This window comes from Delphinapterus leucas, chromosome 10 (assembly GCF_059928025.1).
Source record: "Delphinapterus leucas isolate spDelLeu-1000000601 "Yukka" chromosome 10, BTC_Dleu_Yukka2, whole genome shotgun sequence".
Lineage (NCBI taxonomy): Eukaryota > Metazoa > Chordata > Mammalia > Artiodactyla > Monodontidae > Delphinapterus > Delphinapterus leucas.
In genome coordinates, this window is record NC_143138.1 from 98,619,993 (window position 1) to 98,646,304 (window position 26,312).

The 26,312-nt window shown below is 46.5% G+C and overlaps 1 protein-coding gene across 1 annotated transcript; it reads left to right on the plus strand.

Annotated features, from left to right (window-relative positions):
- Positions 1-14,918: 14,918 nt before the first annotated feature.
- SLC6A11 (solute carrier family 6 member 11) lies at positions 14,919-25,626 on the plus strand. Its single transcript, XM_089919715.1, has 4 exons — positions 14,919-15,652; positions 18,570-18,704; positions 18,820-18,960; positions 22,437-25,626. The coding sequence occupies exons 1-4, from the start codon at positions 15,058-15,060 to the stop codon at positions 22,529-22,531; spliced, it is 966 nt and encodes a 321-aa protein (XP_089775841.1). The 5' UTR covers positions 14,919-15,057; the 3' UTR covers positions 22,532-25,626.
- The last annotated feature ends 686 nt before the right edge of the window (positions 25,627-26,312 follow it).

The window sequence follows — 26,312 nt, forward strand, 5'->3', positions numbered from 1 at the left end:
TACTTCCCTGACTCCTGACCAAGTATGGATTCTCCCTATCACCTCTGAAGAACTACATCTTAAAGAGGTAGGAAGAAGTTGGCCCTGGAGCCAGACTGGTTTGAATTTCATCTGAGTCACTCGTTAGCTGTGTTATCCTGGACAAGTGTCATAACTTCTCTGAGCTTCCAATTTCTTATCCGCCTGAGGGGGATAACAACCCTACCCACTTCTTGGGATTGTGGTGAGGGGTTAATGGGCACTGGATGTACAGGCTCCTTGCACACTGACTGGCATACTGGATGCGCTCAATAGATGTCTGTTCTCTTTTCCTCTTGCTATTCCCATGTACTCTATGCAAACACTTTCATTAGAGACCCCTAAAAAGTCCTATCTTACCCCAGGCCTTTCTCTAATCTTGGTAGCAGATTGGCATAGCTATTTAAAAGTACAAAAATCAACAATAACTTTCTCAACAGTAATAAAAGAAAATAATGGCTAACCGTACTGTACGTAAAATCAGTCCCAGTTCACGTCCCCATGCCGCTTACAGTCTAGCAGGAAAGGAAGATATTGATCCACAGACCACAGATCTGGGCATGAGAGGTGCCTGTGACAGCTCATATACTTCTCAAAAGGGCCTCACGAGATGGATGCTATTATTATACTGACTTTTCAGATGAAGAAATTGAGACTCAGAGAAGTTACAATTCTTGTTCAGGGTCACCTGACGAATAAGAAGCAGACTAGGATTTGAGCCTAGATCCTTCTTTCCAACCTCCAGTTGTGAAACAAATATAGGGATGGTAGATGGACCTCAACAAACTTCTAAAAGATAGAATCCCTGCTGGGCAGAGGCTGACCATTTAAAATTTTCAAATAGGAGTCAGCTTCAGTTATTAAGACTGTTGTTGAGATGTATCTGAGAAGGCTGGAGGGAGGACAGACCCCCAAAGAAGCCAGCATTGTGATACTTTGTTTCAAAAAGCAGGATCTTTCAGAACTGCAAGTTCCAGGTAGCAGAGGCTGAAGTGGCATGTGGTCTAACCCTTCTATTTCACAGATGAGTAAAATGAGGCACAGAGAAGGCAAGAGACTTGTTGAAGGTCACAAAGAAATCTCCTTAGCAACTGGTTTCTCCCCACGTCTATATATCAACCCCAGGAAAGACTCTTACTGGCTCTTTTGGGATCATATGCTCATCCTTGTACCAATCACTGTTGCCAGAGGGCATCTCTAGCACCTTGAGTGACAGCCCCACCAAAACCAACCGACTGCTCTTGCTTGAGATGTCAAAGGACTGGCTCCTTCTCGGGTCCTGGGTGGGAATGTTACATCTTCAGAGAGGCCTTCTTCTACCATTCTACCCAAAGAACACTCCTCCCTGACCTTGTTGTCACTTTGATTTTTCTCCAGAAGACTTATTACTCTTTGATATTATTTATTTTTCATTCTTTATTAGAATATAAAGAAGCTCCTTGAAAAGAGGGGCTTTGTCTGATTTCTTGACCACTGTATCAAGTGTTTAGAGCAGGACTTGGCATATAAAGGTGCTCAATAAATATTTTTGAATTAAAAAAAAATGAGTAGGGGAGAAGTTTCCAAATGATCTGGAAGAAGACAAAAGGCAAAGCATGCTGGACAGACATACACCACCCACAGCAGCCACCAGTGAATTCTTAGTGATTCATCTTTAGGGAAATCAATAAAGCAACTACTGTTTCAGCGAGCAGTAAATAAATAAATAAAAGTCAGTGGCAGGTCTGTGATCTCTGGTTTCTCATCTGTCTCACTGACTGGCCTGGGACCCTCTGCTTGCTTAGCACTTACTAGAGCCTGGCAGATAGTAGGTGCTGAAATAAGGGTTTTGGATGAATAAACCCAACAGTAATATCTTAGTCTGTGTTTCTGAAACATTGATGTGCATTCAAATTACCTGGGGATTTGTTAAAATGCAGATTCTGATTCAGTGGGTCTGGGTGCAGCCCGAGAGTCTGCATTTCTAATAGGCTCCCAGGCGCTGTTGCTGCTGCTGGCATGAACCACACTGTGAGTAGCAAAGCTCAGTCTATTAGCAAGAAATCTGTGGGCATCTCACTATACAAACAGGTGAAATAAAGAGCCAAGAAGAGCCTTCCAGAAACAATAATGGTAGGGGGATCGGGAGACCCAGATTCTAGTCCCAGGTCTCCTGTCTATAAGCCCATGAACTTGGACAAGTTTCTGCAGTCTCTGAACCTCAGTCCCAGCTGCCAGGTCAGGACTCCCCAACCAGCCCCTCTCTCCTCACACAAGGTGTCTGAGCTGCAGCATTGGGGGCAGGGCAGGGAATCTAAGGCGGAATCAGATCCAGCACTGGCCCCTCACCATCCATGAGCTCTAAGAATATATGCTTTAGCCTGCCTTGCAAGGATGCGAGAGAGAGTTAAGATCAACATACATTGGAGAAAAGAATCCCTGAGCTCTCACCTCTGCCATCCAGCAGATTTTATACTTAACACTACTTCATAAATTCCCGCTCTCCACATTCTGGTTGTTTTCAGTTTTCTAAGGCTGCTCCCTCGCACTAGCCAGACCTCCCTCTTTAATACAGATCTTCTGAATCCCACCCCACCCTCTTCCTGGATAAAACCCCAAAAAAACCAAACACAACAAAAGACCCTCTTCTGCCTTTGCCTATGACTCACAAACAATAATAAAATGATAGCTTCACATTTATTACATAGACTATATTGGTATTTCCCAAAATGCAGTAAACATCAATTAGAGCATGCATACACAGACAAGTGTCATTCTCATAGTTACATTATTAGCAGGTTACCAACTATTTGTGGTAAATGATACTGTCTTTCCGCTTAGGGTAGCAATGTGAAGTCTCCTTTAAATATAAACAAAATGAGTCTATAATAAGGAAAAGCAAATCAAAACCACAATGAGCTACCACTTCACACCAAGTAGAACAGCTACAATAAAAAAAAATAATAGTAAGAGTTGGAGAAATTGTAACCCTTGTACAACAGTCTAACAGTTCCTCAAAAGGCTAAACACAGATTTATCATACGACCAGGTAATTCCACTCCTAGGTATACCCAAGAGAACTGAACACATATGTCCATGCAAAAACTTGTACACGAACGTTCACAGCATTAGTCGTAATAGTGAAAAACTGAAAACAATCCTGCTGTTCATCAACAGATAAATGGATAAATAAAATGTGGCATATCCACATAATGCATTATCCAGCTATAAAAACTAAAGTGCTGATAAATGCTACAATGTGGATGAATCCTGAAAATATTATGCTAAATGAAAAAAGCCAGACAAAGACCACATATTTTTATGATTTCACTTATATGAAATGTCCATAATGGGAAAATCCATAGAGATAGAAAGTAGATCAGTGGTTTCCTAGGGCTGGAGGAGGGGTGAGCTGGGGAAAAATGGGAAGTGACTGCTAAAGTGTACAGGGTTTCTTTCTAGGGTGATGAAAATTGGGGTGTTCAAAAACTGACTATGGTAATGCTAACACAGCTGTGAATACATTAAAACCACTGAATTGTATACTTTAAATGGGTGAGTTGTATTGTGTGAATTACATATCAATAAAGATGTTATAAAATATCTAAAAATATTAGGTAATACTATAGGTGGCATACATATATGAAAAAAAGCATTAAGGACACAGATAAAGCAAAGTTTAGGAAACACTGGATTGGATCAGCAATCCTAAAAATCCTATGAGGGAAATGTTGTTTTTACCTGTTATACAGGAAACTGGACTCTTGAGAGGTGAGTGTTCATCCAAGAACGAAGAATTTTAAGTGGATTTCGAACCCAGGCTACTGACTCCAAAACCAGTGCTCTTATCTGACATGCTATACTGCTTCCTAGACTCCCAACCCTTGAATTTAGCTCCCATCCATACTTTTCCTGATGACGCCTCTCCCCTAATGGCGTCTCTCTGAGACTTCGGTCTGAACTACACCAGTGAGCATTACCTACAGCTTTGACCTATGTAATCAACAGACTATCACAGAAATGATGGTGTATAATTTCTGAGGCTAGGTTGGATCCCTTACTTTGGAGAATACCAGCTGACACATTCTGAAGACAATCAGCCCTGTGGAAAGATCTACATAGCAAACAACTGAGGCCTTTTGCCAACAGCCATGGGAGTGCATCATGTTGGAAGCAGGTCCTCTAGCCCCATCAAGCCTTCTGACGACTGCGGCCCCAGCCCATCTCTTGACTACAGCCTCATGAGAAGCCCCGAGCCAGAACTACTCAGTGAATCTGCTCCTTATTTCCTGACCCACAGAAACTATAAGGTACTGTGTATTTATTGTTTTAAGCTATTAAGTTTTGGGGTAATTTGTTATGTAGCAGTAGATAACTAGTACACCCTATGACTAGTTCCTGCCAATGATATGTGAGCTGAAAAGTTACACACTACTTCCAGGTCCACGATATGAACGTGCCTTTTCTACTTTCTCTTCCCCTTCCCACAGAGCTCTTTCCTTTCCTCCCAGATATTTGCACACCCACGTTCATAGCAGCATTACTCACTATAGCCAAAGGGTGGAAGCAACCCAAGTGTCCATCAACAAATGAATGGATAAACAAAATATGATCCATCCATATAACAGAATAGTATTCAGTCTTAAAAAAGGGAAATTCTGGCTCATGGATGAACCTTGAGGACACTGTGCTAAGTGAAATAAGCCAGTCACAAAAGGACAAAGACTATGTGATTCCAGTTACACGAGGTCCCTAGAGCAGCCAAAGTCACAGAAACAGGAAGTAGAATAGTGGTTGCCAGGGGGTTGAGGGAGGGAGAAGGGGGAGTTAGTGTTTAACGGGGACAGAGTTTCAGTTTGGGAAGATGAGAAAGTTCTGGAGGTGGATGGTGGTGACGGCTGCACGACACTGTGAATGTCCTTAATGCCTCTGAAATGTACACTTAAAAATGGTTAAGATGGTAAATTTATGTCAGACCTATTTTATCATAATAAAAAATGTCATGATATGCCCAAAAGTTTGTTACTCCCTCTGCTGACTCCCTAAGCACCTGTGGTAAGGGCTGGGGCTTGTGGGCTGACTAACTCTTTTTCCAGCCACTGTTTGTGAGAGTCCTACTGCGGACAAAAAGACTGGGCACCCTGTATTTAGGATGCAGGTTCAGCTGCATGGGACAGGAACCCAAAACAACAGTGGCTTAAATGAGACGGAAATCCCTTTCTCCTGCACACAGTCTGGAGGCAGGTACTGCACAGCTGGCATGGTGACTCAGCCCCGTGTAGTCATTCAGGGACCCAGCCTCTGCTCTGGCACTCTGCCATCCCTAGGGCGTTTTTCTCAACCATGTGGCTCACGGTGGCTTACCACTACATGTATAGGATCCTAAGCAGCAGGGTGAAAAAGGAAGGGAAGAAGGGGCATGCCTCCTCTCTTTAAGACACTGTCATTTGGGGTCTCTGTCCTAGAAGTGGAATGCCATTGCTGCCTAATGTATGTTCCATCCCCAGCATCCCCTAACAGGATGTCGGCGGTTTTCTGTCTTGTCATGGCAGCCGTGGAGGAGATCGGCAGAGATCTTGGGAGCCCCATGTTGAAACTAACAGAGCCCCAACAATGGGTGGAACCTGGATCCCTGTATCACTGCATGGAAGGCTGCCTCTCAAACATCTGATAGAGCTTTGCATACTGAGAGTAAACCTCAAATGTGTGAAAGCACTGGGATTTCAGTGTTTATGTGTTACGGCCGCCAGCATTCTCTTAACTAACGGAGTTTCATGACTGGAGCTTGGGAAGTCAGATAACACAACAAGGCTGAGGCCAGGTCAGGCAATGGGAAGATGACTTTGGAGCCAGGAGACCCAAATCCAAGCTCCCGCAACCCCACTTACAAGCTACGTGGGCCACTCAAACTCTTTTAGCCTGGTTCGCTCAAATATAAATTGGAGATGATGATAATACAAACCACACACTATTTGTGGTGTGAACTGAATGAGGGAATCTGCAAGAAAGGCAGTTGAGAAAAATCTACTTGGGGCAGCGACAGACACCTGTCCCCTTGCCATTCTCCAAAGAGGAGAACAGATGGGCATTTAGAAATGGGCACAGCACTCCGTAACTCACAGCTTGATGAGAAGCAAATGGCCCACAGCGGGGGGGCCTGATCTCTAAGTCATGGCTGAATATTCAGCCTCGGGCAGGAAGCTGTCTGTCTTGGGTTTGGCAATAGCTTTGATTCAAGACCTCAAATAGGTTCCTGAGAGTTTACTTGGTTGGGACTCAGACTGGGTTTACAGCATAGACCAACGTTTTCCCCAGGCAGCCCAAGAGTGAGAGTCTGGACCTCTTCTCGTTATATCTCAACAGGACAGCACTGGTGCAGAAAAGCTGGGACACTAGCGCTCTGGCTGCCACTCTGGGGAGTATGGCCACCGCGGGTGCTCACAGCGGCATCTAAGGCACAGATGCTTCAGGGACTGGGCAGAGCACGTAACAGTGTGAAGAGGCTGGCTGCCATATAACAGTGAGTGGCTGGTGCTCTGAGCTATGTAGCAAATCGGGCGTGCTTACAGGCTCCTTTCAGCCCACAGCTGAACTAAAGGCTCGAATCTGAATTTATTGCCTCTATGGCTCCAGTTTTTCTAGCCCAGTGCTAACATAAATATGTCACATAAGTAATTTAAAATATTCCAGTAGCCACATTTAAAAACTATAAGGAGAAAGATGAAATTCACTTTAATCTTATGTTATATTTAACCCAATAGATGATTCTGATCACCAGTTCCAATACGTGTGGGGTTTTTCCACCCCACCAAGCAATTCTCAGACACCAGCTGGGTGTCCTACCATTCAGCTCAATTCAACGCTATCTGATGCAATAGCATCAGATTCCACGGGTTAAGGGCTCTGTCCCAGAAGACTGCACCCTCCCCCATTTCAGATGCCCATCACAAGTCCAGGCTGTCACCTGTGCTTCTGACCAACAGGCTATAAATCGCAGGATCCCATGCCCCCCTCCTTCTGTTTGATTACTTTGCTAGAGTGGCTCACAGAACTCAGAGAAACAGTTTACTTACTAGATTATTGGCTTATTACAAAGGGATATAACTAAGGAACAGCCAGATAGAAGAGATGCATAGGGCAAGGTATGGGGAAGGATGTCTCCCAGTGTTCACTGATTCAGAAGTTCTCCCAACCCCGTCCACTTGGGTTTTTATGGAGGTTTCATTATATATGCACAATTCATTGGCCATTAGTGATCAATTCAACCTCCAACCCCTCTCCCCTCCCTGGGATCAGGGAGTGGGAGTGAAAGTCCCACCCCTCTGTTAGTGGTTGGTTCCCTGGCAACCAGCCCTCATTTTCAGGTGTTTTCCAAAAGTCACCTCACTAACAAAAACCCAGTTGTGGTGGAAAGAGACTTGTTACGAATAACAAGATACCATTTCCCCTTTATGGCTCTCAAGGACTTCAGGGACTGAGGACAAGAGACCAAATATGACAAAAGATGTTTCTGTTGCCCTTTTCATTCAGGAAATTCCAAGGGTTTTGGGTGCTGTGAGCCAGGAACTCTGGATGAAGACCACATATATATGAGAACTATATTTTGGTCATCTGAACGATCAAATACATATTTCTTATAAATCACATATCACACCCACAAATCCAAAGAGTCATTTCAACATGTAATCAATATTAAAAATATTGGTAAGCTATTTTACATTCTTCTTTTTTACACTAAGTCTTCAAAACCTGGAATGTGTTTTACCTCTCCAGTAGGACCAGCTACACTTAAAGCACTTAGGAACCACGTGCAGCTGGCAGCTGCTCTGTTGGACACTTCTGTTTTAGGTAGTTGGCATCCCCCAAACCCACCGAGCATCTCCACACCTCCGTGCCTTTGCCTACACTGTTCCTTCTGCTTGCCACAGACTCCTCTCCTTTGCCCACCTGAACGCCTACTCATACTTCAAGGGCTTAGCGCAAATGTCACCTCCTCCCTGAAGTCTTATGCAAGCCCCTAGGATGCTCCCATAAGACCTTGTTTCCACCTCTATTTGAGTGCCCAGCATGCTGGATTATGTTTAACTTGTTGAAAGGCCAAAACCACTTCTGAACCATCACCAGCACTCAGCACCTTGCTTAGCACATGGCAGACCCTAGGGGCCACTGTGGGCTCTCTCTGGGATGAGGGTGTTACGGCACAAGGAAAATTTCGTTAAAAGTTCCCCAATCATTTTTTTCTTTTCTTTTTTTGTGGTACGCGGGCCTCTCACTGTTGCGGCCTCTCCTGCTGTGGAGCACAGGCTCCGGACACGCAGGCTCAGCGGCCATGGCTCACGGGCCCAGCCTCTCCGCGGCATGTGGGATCTTCCCGGACCAGGGCACGAACCCGCGTCCCCTGCATCGGCAGGCGGACTCTCAACCACTGTGCCACCAGCAAAGCCCCTTTTTTTTGTTTTGGTAATGGATCACAAAAAAGAAAGTGGTGTATAAAATGTTGCTTGGGATATCATTGTTACCAGAGAAACGGACCCAGAGAGCTATGATTTGGGGCTGGGCATATCGTTAATAGTCATTCAGTTCTTAGTTACGGTCCTCACAGGAAATATTTGAGGAACCTTGATATACAGCTATAAGGCATTGTATATCTGGGGCCCATGGGGAGCATAGCAGTCTCCCAGCTGGGTAACCCAGGGTCAGGGTTGACATGTGTCGTAACAGGATCAGGGCCACCATGTTGCACAATTCTCGGGTGACAGTGTGAATGGTGCCGCTGGAGCTGAGCACACATAGCCTGTTGTCAGATGCAGTGGTTCTAGAAGCCCCACCTGTAGGTAAATGTACGCATCTTGATATGCCACTGGCTTTAGACACCTGAGGCAGGATAACGGGGAGATTAGGTACAAGTACAGGGAAACTCAGAAGTGAGGAACCACTTGTGTTCACAACACAGATGCTGCCCAATTCCAGAAGGGCTGCAGCTCAGAGTCCAAGTGTAAAATCAGGGTTTGGGACTTAGAGTCTCCTCCAGAAATGGCCCAGATGGGGGCTCCTCTTCCCGGGTTGGCATCCAGGATATAATGACTAAGTTTTGAGCTAATGTTCTCAGGCTTAGGTGAGGAAGAGGATGTGGACTTCCTCCTCTGTCCCCTCCTTTTTCTGCTTAGATCAAACAGGAAAAGACAAAGTTCATATGGGTGAAATCACTGGCTAGAATAGGACTGCAATCAAACCTGGCAGGTCAAAGAGTATCATCACAAAACTGAGATCGAATTCTGGCTCCACTGTGTGAGTGTGGACAAGGTGCTCAACGTCTCTGAGCTTCAGTTTTGTTATCTGTAGAACAAACATATTACCATCCCTACCCCACAGTGGTGTCACGCAGCATAACAGAGAAGGGCTGCGGGAGGGCCCAAGCGCAGCCTGTGATAAGCATATTGGTCAGCTTTGCCTGTGGAACAAGCCCCACTGTCTCCTTCTGGGGCTGAGGCTGGTGGGGGGGGGCAGCAGCCACGTGGGCTGTGTTCTCACAGCAGTGTCAGCGGGTAAGAGGGCAAACCCAACTGTGCAAGCATGCGTCAAACCGCCAGTGTGAATCACGTGGCCGAGGCCAAAACCAAGGCAAGGAGCAGGACAGTCTGTCCATCAGGGGGCCGCGGCAAGAATGAGGCTGTAGACACAGTTACGGGGGAGTGAAGAGTCAGGACCGATCATTCAATCTACTACAGTATACAGACAGAGTCATCATCTACTCACGCTCATTTCAGTTCTTTCAGCATTCCCTTCCGATAACAGAGGGCTGTGCCAGACACTGTGGCAGAAGATACGCAGACGGAGCAAAGACTTAGAGATCGCTAGAGGTCAAGGGGAGGGCAGCATTGCCAGCAGGCCTCCCCCATCCTTCCATCTGAATTCTGGCCTTACCAGTAAAGACCTTGCCCGAAGCCAGCACTGAGGGCATTTAGGGAAGAATGCTTCTACAGGGACCTTCCCCAGGGCCATGTCCTAGATTTGGTGTGGAAGGATGGAAAAATGATGCCTCATGCTGGAAGGTTGAGTCATCAAGGAGCCCTGAGAGTTTAGAGGTAGAGAAAGCATTTTAGAATTCATGAAGAAGGTGAGCATTAATCTGGGCTTGAGGGAATGAGCTCTGTCGGATGAGCAAACGGGGGTGTTCAAGAAAGGGAAGGACTTGAACAAAAGTGTGTAAGCCTCTCCTGTACTCAGTGACTCAAAACAACAGGCACTGACTATTACAGCTTTTAAGTCAGGAGGCGGGAGGTGGGCTGGCCTGGGCTGGGTTTGCTCATCCCTCTGTGGGGTGCTGCAGGTTCTGCTTCAGTCTGGGTTTGTCTGGGGGCACCTCAGCTGGGGCAGTTCTGCTCTGTGTGTACCTTGTTTTCCTCCTGGACCAGCAGACGGACCAGAAACATCCTTTCGAAGAAGCAGGTGAACAGAAACACAGTCTCTGGAGGCTTGGAACTCACACGTCATCTCTTCTTCCTTGCTCTAGTGGCCAAAGCAAGTCAGATGGCCGAACTCCAGGGCTGGGAGCGTCCTGAAGAAGTGCGTGGCTAATGGCGTGGTCCAACAAAAGATGAAGAATTGAGATTCTTGAGGCAGACTTATTAAAAAAAGGATGGTGGTAATAATGAGGCAAGGTGTTTCCGGGAAACTGTGCTCTCTCTGACTCTCATGATTGGGAAATCCCATCCCTAAGTCCCCCCCACGGTGTCCCTGCCGTGTGCTGCATCCAGCTTCCACTTTGACATCTCCAGCTCTGAGAAGCTCACCACCTCCTGGAGCAGACTATTCAGAATGGACAATTTGCAGGAAGTTCTTTCTGGTACCGAACGCCTTTTTGCTTCCTCTCTTTGATCCTGGTTCTGCCATGTAGGTTTTTGGTCCAGCAGCCGTTCACATGATTGAGGACAGTGCTCTGGTCCCCCAACGAGCCAGCAGTGGGCACACCTGCACAAAGTGCAGCAGGACCATCACCCCACGGTGGGGTGCCAGAGCTCCACCAACCAGGAGACGCACCCGACAGCTTCCCTTCCCTTGCCCTCCATACGCAGTCCCAGGCTGAGTCCTCTGGATTTCACCCCTCCCCAGCCCCCCGCCCCCGCCATATCACTCTACTCCACTTTCTGCTGTCGCTCTCCACTGTCCCCTCCCTCCTCTAAGCTGCCATCAGCTCTGGCTGGGACCACTGCAGTAGCTTCTTCACTGCCCCCACCCTGCCCCATAATCCACTGTTCACACCGCAGTCAGTCACAGTAATCTCATTATAACACAAATCTGCTCATGTTGCCCCCTGCTAAAAACTCTTCCCTTTCAGGCACATCCTATTGCACTCTGTGCTCCAGCCCCAGCCCTCGAGGTCACTACTCAGGACTCCCAAACCCCTCCTCATCCAGGTCACTCCTCCTGTCCCTTCAGCCTGCAGCTCACCTGTCACTTGCTCCCTGACCTCCTCGACGAGGTCCAACCTCTCAGTTACAAGGTCTCTCAGCACCGCAGACCTCTCCTCCGTGGTACATAGCACCAACTTCCCAGTCATTGCTGTGACTACTTGACTAGCAGCTGTCTCCTCCCATAACAGTGGGTGGTACACTGGCTGAGTGGGCTGGAGCTGACTGGTAGTGTCTGTAGTGTCGGCAGATTCCTGTGGTGTACATACAACCACCACACCACGACAGGGTTCAAGCTACCAACAACTGTGGCTTGTAAAATCCCTGAAAGCTTAATCAACAGCTTTCACCAGGTGGTCTGAGCTGGTTCCAGCATCCCACTGGGGCAGGCCTTGTGCCTGTCCCCTCATGACCAATACCGTGTCTGAAAAACAACTGAAGAGCCATAGGTATTTGGTGAATGAATGAATGAGCAATCCTGAAGTTTAAACAGGCCTTCAGGACAGCAACTGCTGTTTCTAGAAGATAAAAGACTTTGCATGCTTGGCCCAAGAAGGGAATAGGGAGTCATGACATTGCTGTTCTCTGAAGACTATTTCTATATTTATTTAACAGAATGTCTATCTCAGGCACAAATCCAAGTACTTTGCGAATGCTAACCCATTCGGCCCTCGTAGCAATTAAAGGGCAGGTACTATTAGTGCCCTCACTTTACAGATGGGGAAACTGAGGCTGAGCGCAGTTTGCCAAGGTGGTGGAGCTGGGCTTTGAACCCACGATGTATGACCGCAGAGCCCACGTTCCCAACCACCATGCGATGCTGCATCAGGACCAGCTCTGGAAATGAGACTTGGCTCATATCCCCATCTGTGCTCCAACCTAAGCACATCTACCCCACGGACGTGGTGTGTGCTCGTCAGGTCACTGAACCTAAACAAAGAAATAACCAAATAGAAAAGGTCCAGAGTTGAGGCTGTGAAATGATAAGGGAGATGTGGTCTCTTTTGGATAAAGACAGAGAAAAAGACGAAGCCTTTTCAAGAGCCCTGAAATAATCATGGGGATGGACCTTAAATATTTATTTACTAAATTCTAACAGGAGAACACTGACCTGGTTAACTTTCATAAAGGGAAATGTTTTAAAAAAGTTTCAACTTGACAGGTGAGTTTGAGACATTAGTATTTGTACAACGCTCTCCGCATATGGTCTTGCTTCATCTTTAAGACCACCATGAGAGATGACGAGAATCAGGCTCATTTTACGAACTGAGGACACCAAAGCTCAGAGGCGAGGGGATGCACCCGAGGCCACAGAACTCGTCAGCAGAACTGAGCTGGGGTCCCCCTGTGCTGCTGGTTCACGTTACTTCCCAAGCAGGCCTTGCAAAATCATAGCTGCTCAGAGGAAGTCAACTCCTGTAGCTAATTATGCTGACCAGCTGTACAAAGTGAAAATGTAATTAGGTTCAAAGGAGGTTTCCACAGATTCTGGGGTATAGCCCAATATTGCAATAATAAAATCCAGGAATATATCTCTAAGTTTTGATGTAGCTGTTCATTTAACAAATGAACTCCTAGGTGCCTATTATGTGCAGGGACCACGAAGATCGAAGATGATCCTGACTGTCTATATATTCTATATGCAGCATTGAGGATCACTGCAAAGAAAATGAAAATACTGATGTGGACCTTTAGCATGGGAGAAGATGGAATTAATTTAGAAGGAAAGTCTGGGACAATCAGATTGTGGTGGTAATTCAAAATGCCAGGGTCAGCGATTTGATTTTATCCTGTAGGAAAATAAGGCCCGATGAAGACTTCTAAGCAAGGGAATGACATCACCATCACCAACATCACCATCATGATCACAATAAAAATAATAAATACTATTCACAGGGCACCTATTGTGCTCAAGGTTTCTATCCCTCACACCCACCCCATGAGGTCAGAATTAATATTCACCCCACTTTACAGAGGAGGAGCCTGAGGCAGAGGTAACACCGCTAATAAGGGGCAGAGCCTGAATCTACCTGAGTTCAGTTCACTCCCTCTGCAGGATCTCTGCTTTTGAGTATTTGCTGGACAGCACCTGGGAGTGGAGGTTTGGGAGCTGTCAGCATTTAGTTGGATGGCTAACGGCGTGAGAAAGACTCAATTTAAGTGGAAAGAGAGGAAGACTAGAAAAGCAGAGAGAGAAACAGTAACAGAGGCAGGCAGTACCAAGGAAACCAAACGGGTGTGAAGTTTAAGAGGGAAAGATGGGAATAATGGTGCCGAAAGTTACCTACAGGTCAGGCAGGATGGCGATGGACAAGGAACTGTAGGATTTGCCACTTTAAGAGAGCTTCCAGGGCTTCACAGACAGCATTTTCAGGGGAGTGGCGGGGGTGGGCGCCAGATTGCTGTGGGCTGAGGAATGAGTGGGAGGTGAAGATAGGGCAGGCAGCATGTAAACTCACTCTTTCAAGAAATATGATAGTGAGGGGGAGGGGAGGAAGGAAGCTTGAAAGGGGAAGATGGTGGCTGGAAGGGTTTTCTGGGGGGCATGGAGGTGGGGAGAGCAGTTGTTAGCTAGAATGAAGGAGAAGCTGAGGCCACAAGACAAGGAGGCTCTTCCTCAGAGCTCCGGGGGAGCTCCAAGGGATGGATGGAGAGCTCAGTGGGTGGTGTTAGCGACAGTTCATGTGGCTGGGCTTCTTCAGGGCTGTGAAATGAGAGGTGGCTCTGATTATCTCTGTGGCCCCTTGCAGACCTAATCTTCTTTTGCTTTTGTTTTTCCTTCCTCCCTTCCTTCCTCTGGCCTTTCCTTCTTCTCTCCACAAATATTTAGTAAGCATCTACTATGTACTAGGTCTTGTGCTGGCTTCTGTACCTGTTATAATGAACAAGACAGTGTACATCATCCTTTCAATTGAGTGGAAAGACAGATATTAAACAAGAATATGCACAAATATATTTGTGAGTGACTACACATTGTATGATAATACTAATAATCGCTAATGTTCATAGAGCACTTCGAAAACACTAAATACTTTATAAGCATTTTCTTATTAACTCACACACACACACAAACTCATAAGAAAAGCACTGTTGGTATTCCTTTTTGCAAATCAGTAAACTGAGGCACAGAGAGGTCAGATGACTTCTTCCCAAGACTGAGTAGACTAAGATAGGTGGAGCATGAGATTCAAATTAGAGTTGCCAGTCTGGACAGGAGTGCTTAACTGCCACACTGTCCTGAGTCACTGTGTTTAGAGCAGTGGGTGCCAGGCTGGACAAGATCTGGAGGTGTCCCTTCCCTAGGGGAGCTCACAGTCTGAGCACTGGGAAGAAACCCGGAGTTCATTTACTCCGTTCTTCCTCCAGGTGTGGTCCCTGCCAACAGCATTAGCATCACCTGGGCACATGTTCCAAACGCCAAAGCTCCAGCCCAGCCCCACCCACTGGATCAGGATGTGCAGTTTAACAAGATCCGCAGGTGCTTGGTGTGTACGTTAAAGTCGGAGAAGCCTGTTCTACAGCCACTTCTCTTATTAGAGATGAGAAACTGAGGCCCAGGAGGTTGGAGGTTACAGAGTGGTGGAACTTCAGGGCTTGGTGCCTGGAGCCCAGCCTAGGCCTGAATGGACCCTTCCACTCTTAAGAGGCCATGTGGGTAGGACATGAGAAGGAAGGGGTAGCGCGCGCAAGGTGCTCGGCGCGCGCAAAGTGCTCGGCGCGCGCGGTGCGGCGCGCGCAAGGTGCTCGGCGCGCGCAAGGTGCTCACGGGGCTCCCGGGCCCGGCCTAGCCGGGCTGAGGCGACGCGGGCGCCGGGCGGGCCGGGCCGCCGGGCCGCCGCACAGCGTCCCCGTCCCCGCGCTGGCCCGGCCCGGCCCCTCAGCTCCACCCCCTGCCTCCCCCTCCCGCCTGCTCGCGCCTCCTGAAAAGCCAGCCCGCCCGGGGCGGCGGCGCAGAGCCGGCCCGGCGCACGAGGCAGCCAGCGCGGCCATGACGGCGGAGAAGGCGCTGCCTCTGGGCAACGGGAAGGCTGCCGAGGAGGCGCGGGAGTCCGAGGTGCTGGGTAGCGGCGGCGGCAGCGGGGGCGCGGCGTCCGCCCGCGACCCGCGCGACAAGCGCGACAAGGCAGTCCACGAGCGCGGCCACTGGAATAACAAGGTGGAGTTCGTGCTGAGCGTGGCAGGGGAAATCATCGGGCTGGGCAACGTGTGGCGCTTCCCTTACCTGTGCTACAAGAACGGCGGAGGTGAGGCGACGCGCGGCCCTGAGGAGAATGCGTTGGGGGAAGCCAGCCCTGTGGGGGCGGGGAGCTAGGGGTGAGCGCGAGACCCCTCCCGCGCCTGCGTGTAGGGGGACCCTCGCGGAGAACGCCGGCCCGGCCCACCTGGCGAGCGAGCTTACCCCTGAGCAAGGCGCGCCGTCCCAGTGCGCATGCGCACTTCGCACCTGCGTGTACCACCTGCTAGCACGCGGGGACTTGTCCGCCAGGTGTGTTCTGTCCCAGCGTGAGGTGCAGACCGAGACGAGGAGCCCTTCATGTTTGGGGCAGGAGACAGACCCTTTGAGCCTCAGCTTTCCTGACTGGAAACCTGCATGAAGGAAAGGGGCTCATAATCTGAGTAGGCTCGGGTTTTGAGCGCTTGTTGAAACGCCAGCCTCCGTACTAAACTTTACTTACATCATCTCATTTCATCCTACAGTCATCTTTGTAGGCAGTGCTGTACCCGTTTTGCAGATGAGGAAACTAAGGGCCAGAGAAGTCACTCACTTAATAAGGGGTAAAGATGGGATTCTGACACCAAAGGCCTGGTTTTAAAGTGGGATTGGATGACAACAGGGAGAACTTTTAGGTGAGGCATTGCTGTTTGATTCCCTGCCTTTCATTTGCCCGTAGGACCTTTTCTAGGGCCTATTTTCAGGACTGTCTGGTGGGAAAATGGGCACCAAACAGTTTCTTTTACTGGTCTCAGAGTCACTCATGACAAATAGCAACAATAATAGTTGGATGTTTAGAAGATGCTTAAAGCTTGCAGGGGTCAGGGAAAGGAAGGTGATGAGAGGGTTGTTTCTAGAGACAACGTGTCCGACTCAGTTTGGTGGAGATGCAGCAGTGAGTCCTCAAATCTCCCAGCCCAAGGAAGGGGCTCCAGACTTTAGGAGCCCCCACCTGTCATATCAGCAGGACAGCTGGGAGTTCCGTGGCAAAGGACTTTGTGAAACCTTGAGTGGCACAGTTTCTGCAAGGAGAAGTCTGTGTCTATGTTTTCCTCCCTCTATTTGCTGTGTCCCTCCAGCAGATCCCCAGACCCCAGTGAAGGTGGCTCAGAGGTTGGCAGGGACCACACTGTTAGGCTTCGTGGAGCGGGACTTCCTGTGCGGGCAGCTGCAGGGAGAGTGAAAAGGGTACTGCTTGGCCAGGGCCCTTTCTTTGGAGACATTCATCCTGAAGGCACAGCCTGCTCCAAGCCTGCCCTGCACTGGTAATGAAGTGGCCGCCAGTGTTGGTGGCTTGGCAAGGGGGAGAGACGGAGCAGACCCAGAGACCCCGAACGTGCCCCGTGCCCTCATCTGGGAATCCGCCTCTCTTTGCACATTCAGCCTGTGCAAGCTGCCATGTCCACTTAGATGCCTGTGGAAACCCTTTGGGATAGTCCCAGGCAAGAGCTGTTTTAACATCTTTTTTCTTTTTTTTTTTTTAAATACGGGAAATTCTTATGCCAAAACAACAAGAAAAAATGCATTCCTAAAATCAGAAAATAGTGTAAGTTGCATTAATTACAAACTCTGCCTCAGATGAAATAAAAGGTTGTAGTGAGTCAAGTTTAAAAATGAGTCATTTTCTTTTCACTCTAATGAGACAAGAGTCTCCGTTGGGTGCACAGATATCCTGGTTTAGTTGAGCTAGTTATCTAAAGGATTACTAGCTTTGTGAACAGAGAGGCCACAAGGCTTTCAGAAAGTGTCATCTGTTAGGTTCTAGAGGATTCACAGGTAAATTACAGCATATTCGGGAAACTTCTGTGGCTTGTTTTAATCACTTAGATTTATATTCAGCAAACAGACCCTCTTCTTTTACACACTTTTTGCCTTCTAATATAGTTGGGGTATCTGCTTATCAACTGTTTACCTTTTTAAAAAAATCTACAAAGTTCTACTCATAAATTGCAACAATAGTTTAGTATTTCTTTCCCAAGGTGAAACTTTGTAAAAATAGAAAACTAAGACCTTTTCAAAACCTGGTAAATATTGTCCTATTATCAGGATTGATCAAAATCGTTGCTTTTAATCCTGTGGTTAAAGGGACTTCATTTAGCAAAAAGCAATTTCAGTGAAAGCCTTCATTTGTGGGATCAGATGGTGGGGAATAGCGTGTGTTTTCATGCTTTGTTATTAGACAAGAGAGAGAGAATAAGGGATTTGGAAAAATCCCTTTCTTCTTGTAATGGCTCATGTTCACCTCAGTTATTTAATTTGTTTCACAGAAAGGCTCAGGCAGTGGGTATTGTGTTTCAAGATGGAAGCACTAAAGCTTACGGTGGTCTTTTCTCAGATTGACTCAAAGCCAGCCTCTCTGGACGGATTCTTGCTACGAACTGCTCATAGCTCAGCTTCATACCTGGGGCTCATGTACAAGGGCCTGTTACTGCTCATTGTATATCTCCTTGAGAATGCTTTTCTTTATGAAGACTTTTTGCAGGTCATTTCCCAAGTAAGAAGAAGAGGTCCCCCTCCCCTGGCCTGTTGAGGTTACTTTAGAATATAAAAGAAGGATGTAGCATTCAGGGAGGGAATGAATTTGACCTGCGCTGGAGGGTAGAATGCATAAATAAAAGAATCAAGCATATAACACAATTTCTTCTACATTATCATCTTAGCTGCACAACAGTTCTGTGAGATAAGTGATACCAATATTAAGTATTAAAGCCCTATTTTACAGTTGAGGAAGTTGAGGCTGGGAGATGTGACATAAACTTGTTCAAGGGAGTAGGCAGCAGAGAGTACAAACCCAGGCTCACATTTTCTGACTCTGGTCCTCATAGCAGGAACTTGAACTCAAGCTCAGAGCACATGAGGTATTGCCTCTAGTAGGTGCTTATTAAAGGGCTGAACATGAAGTGGTAGAGGCAATTTTAACCTCATTCACTTACTTTGCATCCTTGCAGGGGCATTCCTGATTCCCTATGTGGTGTTTTTTATATGCTGTGGGATTCCTGTTTTTTTCCTGGAAACAGCTCTGGGACAATTTACCAGTGAAGGTGGCATTACGTGTTGGAGGAAAGTGTGCCCTTTATTTGAAGGTAAGTGCTGAGTTAATAAGAAAGTAAAAGGGTTCCTGGGTGATGTCAGGTTGTGAAGGGCAGCTTTTAACAAGGCGGAGAGAGACAAATCACTGCCTTTCCTTCGTTCTTTCAGGCATTGGCTATGCAACGCAGGTGATTGAGGCCCATCTAAACGTGTACTACATCATCATCCTGGCGTGGGCCATTTTCTACCTGAGCAACTGCTTCACCACCGAGCTCCCCTGGGCCACCTGTGGGCACGAATGGAACACAGGTATGGCCTCCAGGGAGGGTCTCTCTGATGGTCCTGCTGGGGGACCTGGGATTGGTGGTATGTCATGTCTCTTGCCATGAGTCCAGATTCCACTGAAAGTGTACCTGTTCTGTACACTCTTCAGCTCTGAACCTGAGCTGAGCACTGGCCCAGGGATTGGCACAGGGAGAAGAACTGTGATGCTCTTTCCTTGCTTTGCCAAATACAGAGACTGAACCCTTCCTGCACAGAGTAGGGATGCAAGGAAGAAGTACTAAACTGAGGTTCAGGGATTTGGGCTGCAATTGCAGCCCTGCCTCTGAGTGTCAGATTTTCCTCTGTAAAATGAAGGGGTTAGACTAGATCAAGGGTTGCAGACAGGGGGCCTGTCAGCCAGTTAGGCTTTAGATCAGTGACCAGCAAATTTCAAAAATGTATTTGGTTGTCAAAATTGAAAAATCAGAAGGCTTGACATGAAAATCCAGATTTTTCAGCTTCTCTTGAAAAATTAAAAAGATCTGGCCAAACCAGAGCCACATTCCCACATTCTTACTTGGCAGCAATGGCTGCAGCTGAGAACCGTCTGTTGCCTTTGCTTGAAGCTTCTGTCCTCAAGCTGGCCACAGTCCCCACCCAGCTCACATTGCTCATTTACTCTACCTGTCCTACCCAGGTAGATACTTGAATTCACCACCCTCCTCTTGCCTTGAATGGGTAACTTTTTACATTACTTTGGATTCTAATATACTGTTTACTTTTCAATTTGTCATCCTGTCAGGATTGAATCTTACAATCTAGGGAAGGCAAATACTTCTCAACCCCTATCTTTGGAGGCTGTGCTCAGTGCAGACATCACTAGTTGATTGTAGAACGCTTTCCTTTTGAGTCTAGTCTTGGCCTCAGAACTCTGCTCAGTAGTCTAGGCAGCCACCACCTTTTGACTGGAATCAACACACATGCTTTAACCTATTCGCCATTTGTGTTGTAACCTGTGGTTAGGTTGTCGATGGAAGTGGCCAGTCATCCTGAAAGCTGAGACACAGTAAGACTGGGTAGGATGTTGGTCACCAGCAGAAGGAACAGTGGGCATTAGACCAAGAAAACGCTGTGAACTAGCTTCTATCCCTGCATGACTTTGCCTTGCTTCCCCCACCCACCACATTTTGTGGGGTCTTGTTTATCAAACTAAAATTCAAGGACATATTCTTGGAGGGCTGTGAGTCCTCCATGATAATTTAATTGTGCATCTTTATTTTGAGGATACTCTACAAATATGTGCATGTTCTGGATCATCTGCACAGCCACCTTATAAATGAGGACGGTTGGGGGATCTCAGTGCCTGACTTTGTCCATGTTTACAATTTAAGGTGCATTCTTGGTGAACAGGATGATGGTGGCCAAGGGAAAAAGAGCAGAGAGATTTAATTCATAAATGGTCATTGATGCTAAGTCCAGCCAAGAATGCAACAAACTGTAGGAACAAAGGTTTTGCAAATTTGTGACCGGAGAAAAATGGTGGTAGAATTGAATCTCAAATAGTGCATGGAAAAATACGCAAGCTTGGGCTTCCCTGGTGGCGCAGTGGTTGAGAGTCCGCCTGCCAATGCAGGGGACACGGGTTCGTGCCCCGGTCCGGGAAGATCCCACATGCCGCGGAGCGGCTGGGCCTGTGAGCCATGGCCACTGAGCCTGTGCGTCCGGAGCCTGTGCTCCGCAACGGGAGAGGCCACAACAGTGAGAGGCCCGCGTACCGCAAAAAGAAAAAAAATACGCAAGCTTAATTCCATAGACCCTGCCTCCTACCTGTCAGTTCTGTTTTTCTGTTGGGAAATTGATTTAATTTCACAAGATGGCATTATCATACACATCCATTTTATGCTATCAATTTGAATTGTGTTGGTTCCATAGTATAGTTGGTATTTAACTTGTAAATTCTGGTTTTATAGGTGTTTGAATACTATAATCACAAAGACTTTATAATTCATTACTTATTTGTAAAAGATTAAATGTCATTTTAATAAAAAATACCATGTCAACCTTGGGTGTCTGAGACATTTTTTTACTCTAGAAAAAAATATTTGAGAACTCCTCTCCAGAAAAAGGCACAAGTGTACATTCAGGCATTTTGCCTATAATATTAGGTTCCCAGACTTCTCTTAGGACTGTCTGTGGACCCCACAGACCATCTCCTTTCCTAATATGGTTAGCACTTGCCCAGAGAAGTGGGAAGGGGGCAGACACTTGGGGAACTTTTCCCCAGTGGGCTGCAAAGCTTTCTTCCACTGATTGCATTCCCTTTTCTCTGAAGGCATGTGAACACCTGTGTGAAACATCACATATAGGAAGGCTTCACGTTCTGGAGATTATAGATGGAGTTGGAGGGCTCGTGCACACATGAGGAGAGCGAAGGGCCAGAGCGAGGCTGAACACGGGCTCCGTGCTGGCCACTGTGCTGGGTGCATGGGCTTTGAAGCGCATGGGTGCAGGAGGCCCTGTCCTCTGGGAGCTCACAGTCTGGTGACTAAGGTAACTCTGTGAACAGGGAGGTGCAGGAAGGAAACCCAGATCCCATGGTGGCAGACAGAACCAGGCAATAACCATGGCAAAGGAGGTGGAGCCTTGGCTGGAGTTGATTCCGTTTTCTTCCCGTAACTGGCTGGTGACTTGTGAGGGGGGAATGGGTGTGGGTGGGGTCCCTTGACTACTTCTGAACCCTGATTCCTCCTCTTCAAAATAAAGGGCGTGGAGAAGGAGGTTCCTTGGAGGACCTTTAAATTCTAACTTTCTTAGAATTCAGGAGATAGAGATCACGGAAGGCTTCTTGGAGGAGAGGTTAATAGGCTGACCTGGGCCTTAAAGGATGAACACTCAGATGTTTTTAACTTGAGATTCAAATCTCTCTTGGTCATCAAGTTTCATGAAATGAGAAGAGATATTCAATAAATCCTTTCCTGGATTGAGGGAATGATGAAGGAATTAGGGATTCTTTACACATTTGGATGTTATTTCATCCAGTCATCAGGTCTTTATGAGGCAGCTGTGACATTAGCCTCTTCTTCCATGAAGAAAAACTGAGTCTCACTGGCATTACTGGCCCAGGGACACCATGGCTGACGCCCCCCTTTAGCTCCCTTGTTCCTGCCGGGGCCACTGAGCAGAACAGGTAAATGCTATGGACAGGCCTTAGGCAGGGAAGTGGAAAAGGTGAAAGATTCAAGAACCAGGCCAGAGGAAAGAATTGGAAAGGCCATATTCGTGGGAATAGGAGAAAGGAGGTACCCTGCCCCCCAAACTTCTCCTCCTGTTTGAATCAAGCCAAGCCTCCCCCTTAAACTGTTTGTAAGTGATTGATTTTCCCCACAGTGCTCTCTGAGCCATGTTTACCCGGAGCGGCTGGGTGAAACTGCTTGGTTGCACCATCGGCCCTGAAGGTTTTCCAAGATCCAGCCCTCACGGAGGGTAATTTTCCTGTGTTTCTTGTCTTGTTTCCACTGTAGAGAACTGCGTGGAGTTCCAGAAACTGAACACAACCAACCACAGCCATGTGTCCCTACAGAATGCCACCTCTCCCGTCATGGAGTTTTGGGAGTAAGTGGAAACACCTTGTGTCCTTTGGCCCCGGGGGGGCTCTGTCCTGGTGCTGCTCAGTTAACGTTGCCCCCACCCTTGGAAAAAACCTGACCCTGCCTCCAGCCTTGTACTTCCTGGCTTCTATGGGCATCTGGCTGCTTTGGAAGCCAGAATGGAGATCTTGAGAGGTTTCCCAAAGGGGCAGCTGAGAGAAATGCTTTCTTGTTCTTTGATGACATGTCAGCATGCCTATTTACTTACTGGGACAAGAAGCGCTTGGTAAAATGATGGGCAGTTTAAAAATTCATTTTTAACAACAGATAAGATTTGGCATGTTTGCAATAAACTAAGTCAAGAATATATTTAGCCTTGAAAGCAGAAGTCTCCGGGGGGGCAGGTTAGCTTTCTCTCAGTAGCAGCAATGTCATGCGGAAAGGGAGTACATCAACATTAACGGGTAGAGGTTGTAAAGAGGCAGGTTTTCAACGTACTTAGGAAGAGCTTTAGCCTCACAGAGTTGTCTGCAAGCACTTCCGGAGGTTGTAAGCCCTTGTTTCTGGAAGAGTTTGACCAGCGTAGGCCTGCTGATGGCTGTTGGGAAGGTGCCTGAATCCACAGACGGTATAGGCAGTAGTTGTGTGGGTGGGCATTTTCCCAGAGACGGGCATTTTTCATCAGTATTCCAAAGGGGTCTGTGGCCCTGGAGTCACGAGAGCTGCCACGTACGGTTGTATACGTTGTTCACTGCACACCCCTAGAGGGCATGATTTACATTGTGAATGTGCAGAATTGTGCAGTGCCCCAGGAATTGAAGAGCAGTTTCCTCTGTGGGTTGAAGGGTGGCTAAAGGCTTTCTGAGGCTTTTTAATCTGGAAAGGACTGGCTTCTTTGAAGACCCTCCCCTACTTTAATGATAGTGTAGAGGGACAGTGGTTTTATGAGTGATTTTTATTCTGTTCCCAGATACCATTCTTCTCCTTCCCTCTCTAGAGGTCATTATGCTGAATTTAGATTTATCATTCTATAAAATGAATGTAAAGAACATGAGTTTATAATTATAAATATAACTTATTTATATAAATATTAATATAAATAAAATACTTCCCTCTGTACATACACACATGTGCATATATACATATATATTCATATTATGTATATCTCCCAAATAATAGCTAAGTCTTCCTTGAATGTTTTAAAATTTTATATTAATGGTATCCATTACTCACTTTTTCCTATAGCTTTGTTTCTTTGCTCAATATTGGTTTTGAGATGGTCTCCATATTGATACATGTAGCTTCGGTTCATTCATTCTGTTCCTGCTGTATAGTATTTCCATATATAAAGAGTCTACATTGTGTTTACCTGGCTCCTCTTGATGGGCATTTAGACTGTCTCGCATTTCCCAGTACGATTAAGCTGAGTGAATGTCTTGTTTGTGCTTCTCTGCACAAATCAAGTTTTCTAGGCCATATACCTAACAGTGGAATTACTGGGAGGTAGGGTTCATGCATTGTCACTTTTATCAGATTATGTCAAATTGCTTTTTAAAGGAATTGTTCTAATTTACTCTCCAAACAAGAGTAGAACGAGAATTTCTACTTCTCCCCATTCTAGACCTAGGCACTTGTTCTGGTCAGAGTTTTTAAGTTCTGCCAGTGTAATGGATATGAAATTGTATCCCACTGTTTTAAATTTGCATTTCTCTAATTACTTTATGAGGTTGAACATCTTTTCATGTTTTTTTTGCTCCATTTGGGTTTCCTCATCCATTAACTTTCTGCTCATATCCTTTTCTCTTTTCTCATAGGTAGGAGTTCTTGATACATTGTAGGTATTAGTACCCATGCTGCAAATAGCTTTTCTTAGTGTGTGGCTTTTCTTTCTTGTTTATGTATGGCATAAATTGTATTGAATTCAAATTTGCCAATAGTTTTCTTTTTGGTTTGCACACTTGGTGTCTTATTTAAGATATAGTTCCCTACCCCAAAGTTGTAAAAAAAAATTTTTTTCTGGGTTTTCTTTTTTTTGGGGGGTGGGGTCCTTTTAAGAGTTTTAAAGTTTTGTTTTTTCACATTCAGTAATATAATCTACCTGGAATTTTCTTTTTGCATATGGTACAAGGTAGGAATCCAGCCACATATATATATGTATTTGCTGAACTGTTCATCCTATCCCTACTGATTTGTAATGCCATCTTCCATATAAAGTTTTCCTACAAGCACATGTCTATTTAGGGGCTCTCTGTTCTGCTCATCTCTTTTGCTAACTGTGTGTCAATACTATACCTATAGTTTAATTTTAAGCCTTGACCTCATAAGGCAAGTCCCTCACTTTGCTCTTTCCAAAATTGTTTTAGTCTTCCAAATGAATTTTAGAATCAGCTTGTCGAGTTAAAAAACAATAATAACAGAACAACTCTGTGGGGATTTTGGTTGGGAGAATATTGAACTTATAGGTTAATTTGAGGAAAACTGACATCTTTGTGATTCAGCCTCTCTGTCCATGAACATGGTATAACCCTCCATTTATTTAGGTCTTTTTTTTTTTTTTTTTTTTTTTGCCATATGCGGGCCTCTCTCTGCTGTGGCCTCTCCCATTGCGGAGCACGGGCTCTGGACGTGCAGGCTCAGCGGCCATGGCTCACGGGCCCAGCCACCCCACGGCATGTGGGATCATCCCGGACCGGGGCACGAACCCGTGTCCCCTGCATCGGCAGGTGGACTCTCAACCACTGCACCACCAGGGAAGCCCCTATTTAGTTCTTTTAAAATGCCTGATGAAGTAGTGCTGCCTGATGTGGTTGTCAGAGAAGCAGCATTAGAATCACTTGGTTAGAAATGCAAACTCTAGCTCTCTCCAGACCTACTGAGTCTTAGTCCCAAATAGAGCATCCATATGACATTATGCTAGAGCAGAGGCTGCTCTTGGGGGGTGGGAGGAGGTGCTGTGTGACCTTTTCCAGCCTCACTGGGCTATGGTTTTCCAGTGGAATGTTTAGGACCTGCACATTTGAGTGTCTGCCAAACATGGTCTCTGTGCTCCCTTAGGGAACACAACCTCAAATCCTACACTGGATAAGTTCTCTGTGTAACTTACGTTGCTTTGTACCATTCATTTCCTTTGTAACATGTATGGAAAACCTCGATTAAATTATTATTTGTGCAATATGTTTGTTTATTGTGTGAATTCCCCAGGAGGTAGTCATGAAGCAGTACCTTTTCTGGTTTTGCTCACTACTGCCGGTCTATGGAAGGCCCCCAGTGAATATTTACAGAATGTACAGGTACATGGGAGGAAGGTGGCAGGCAATATTTTCTAGAAAATACTACATGAGGAGAGTCAAAGTGGGCTCTGGCAAGAACTCATCCTGTCCCTAAGCTCCCCAGAACAGCACTGATGGCTTTGAGGATCCCTTTGTCATATCCATGTCACCCACTCATTTGGACACCAAGTGGTGGGAAGGGCAGCGAGTCTGTGTCCTCACTTGTAACTGGGCCTTTTTGTCTTCTACTTGGTCATTCAAAATGAAATTCAATGTGAGAATGAACCCATCGTTCTAGTTTTCTACTCTGATTGCATTTGTGTCATCTATGCAATGTTGAATTCTGCATCCTAAAAGTACTCAAATGCTGGTGTGACGCTCCTTCCTTCGTAAGGTGTTTTTATCAGACAGCTCTAATTCATCTTCTCCTCAGAGCTGAACTTGGAATGTAGAGACTCTGTGAGATGTTTGTAGCATCCTATGAAAAGCTATTTGGAGCCACATAAATTTGAGAAGGGCTGAAAGCCATGCCCTTCAGTAA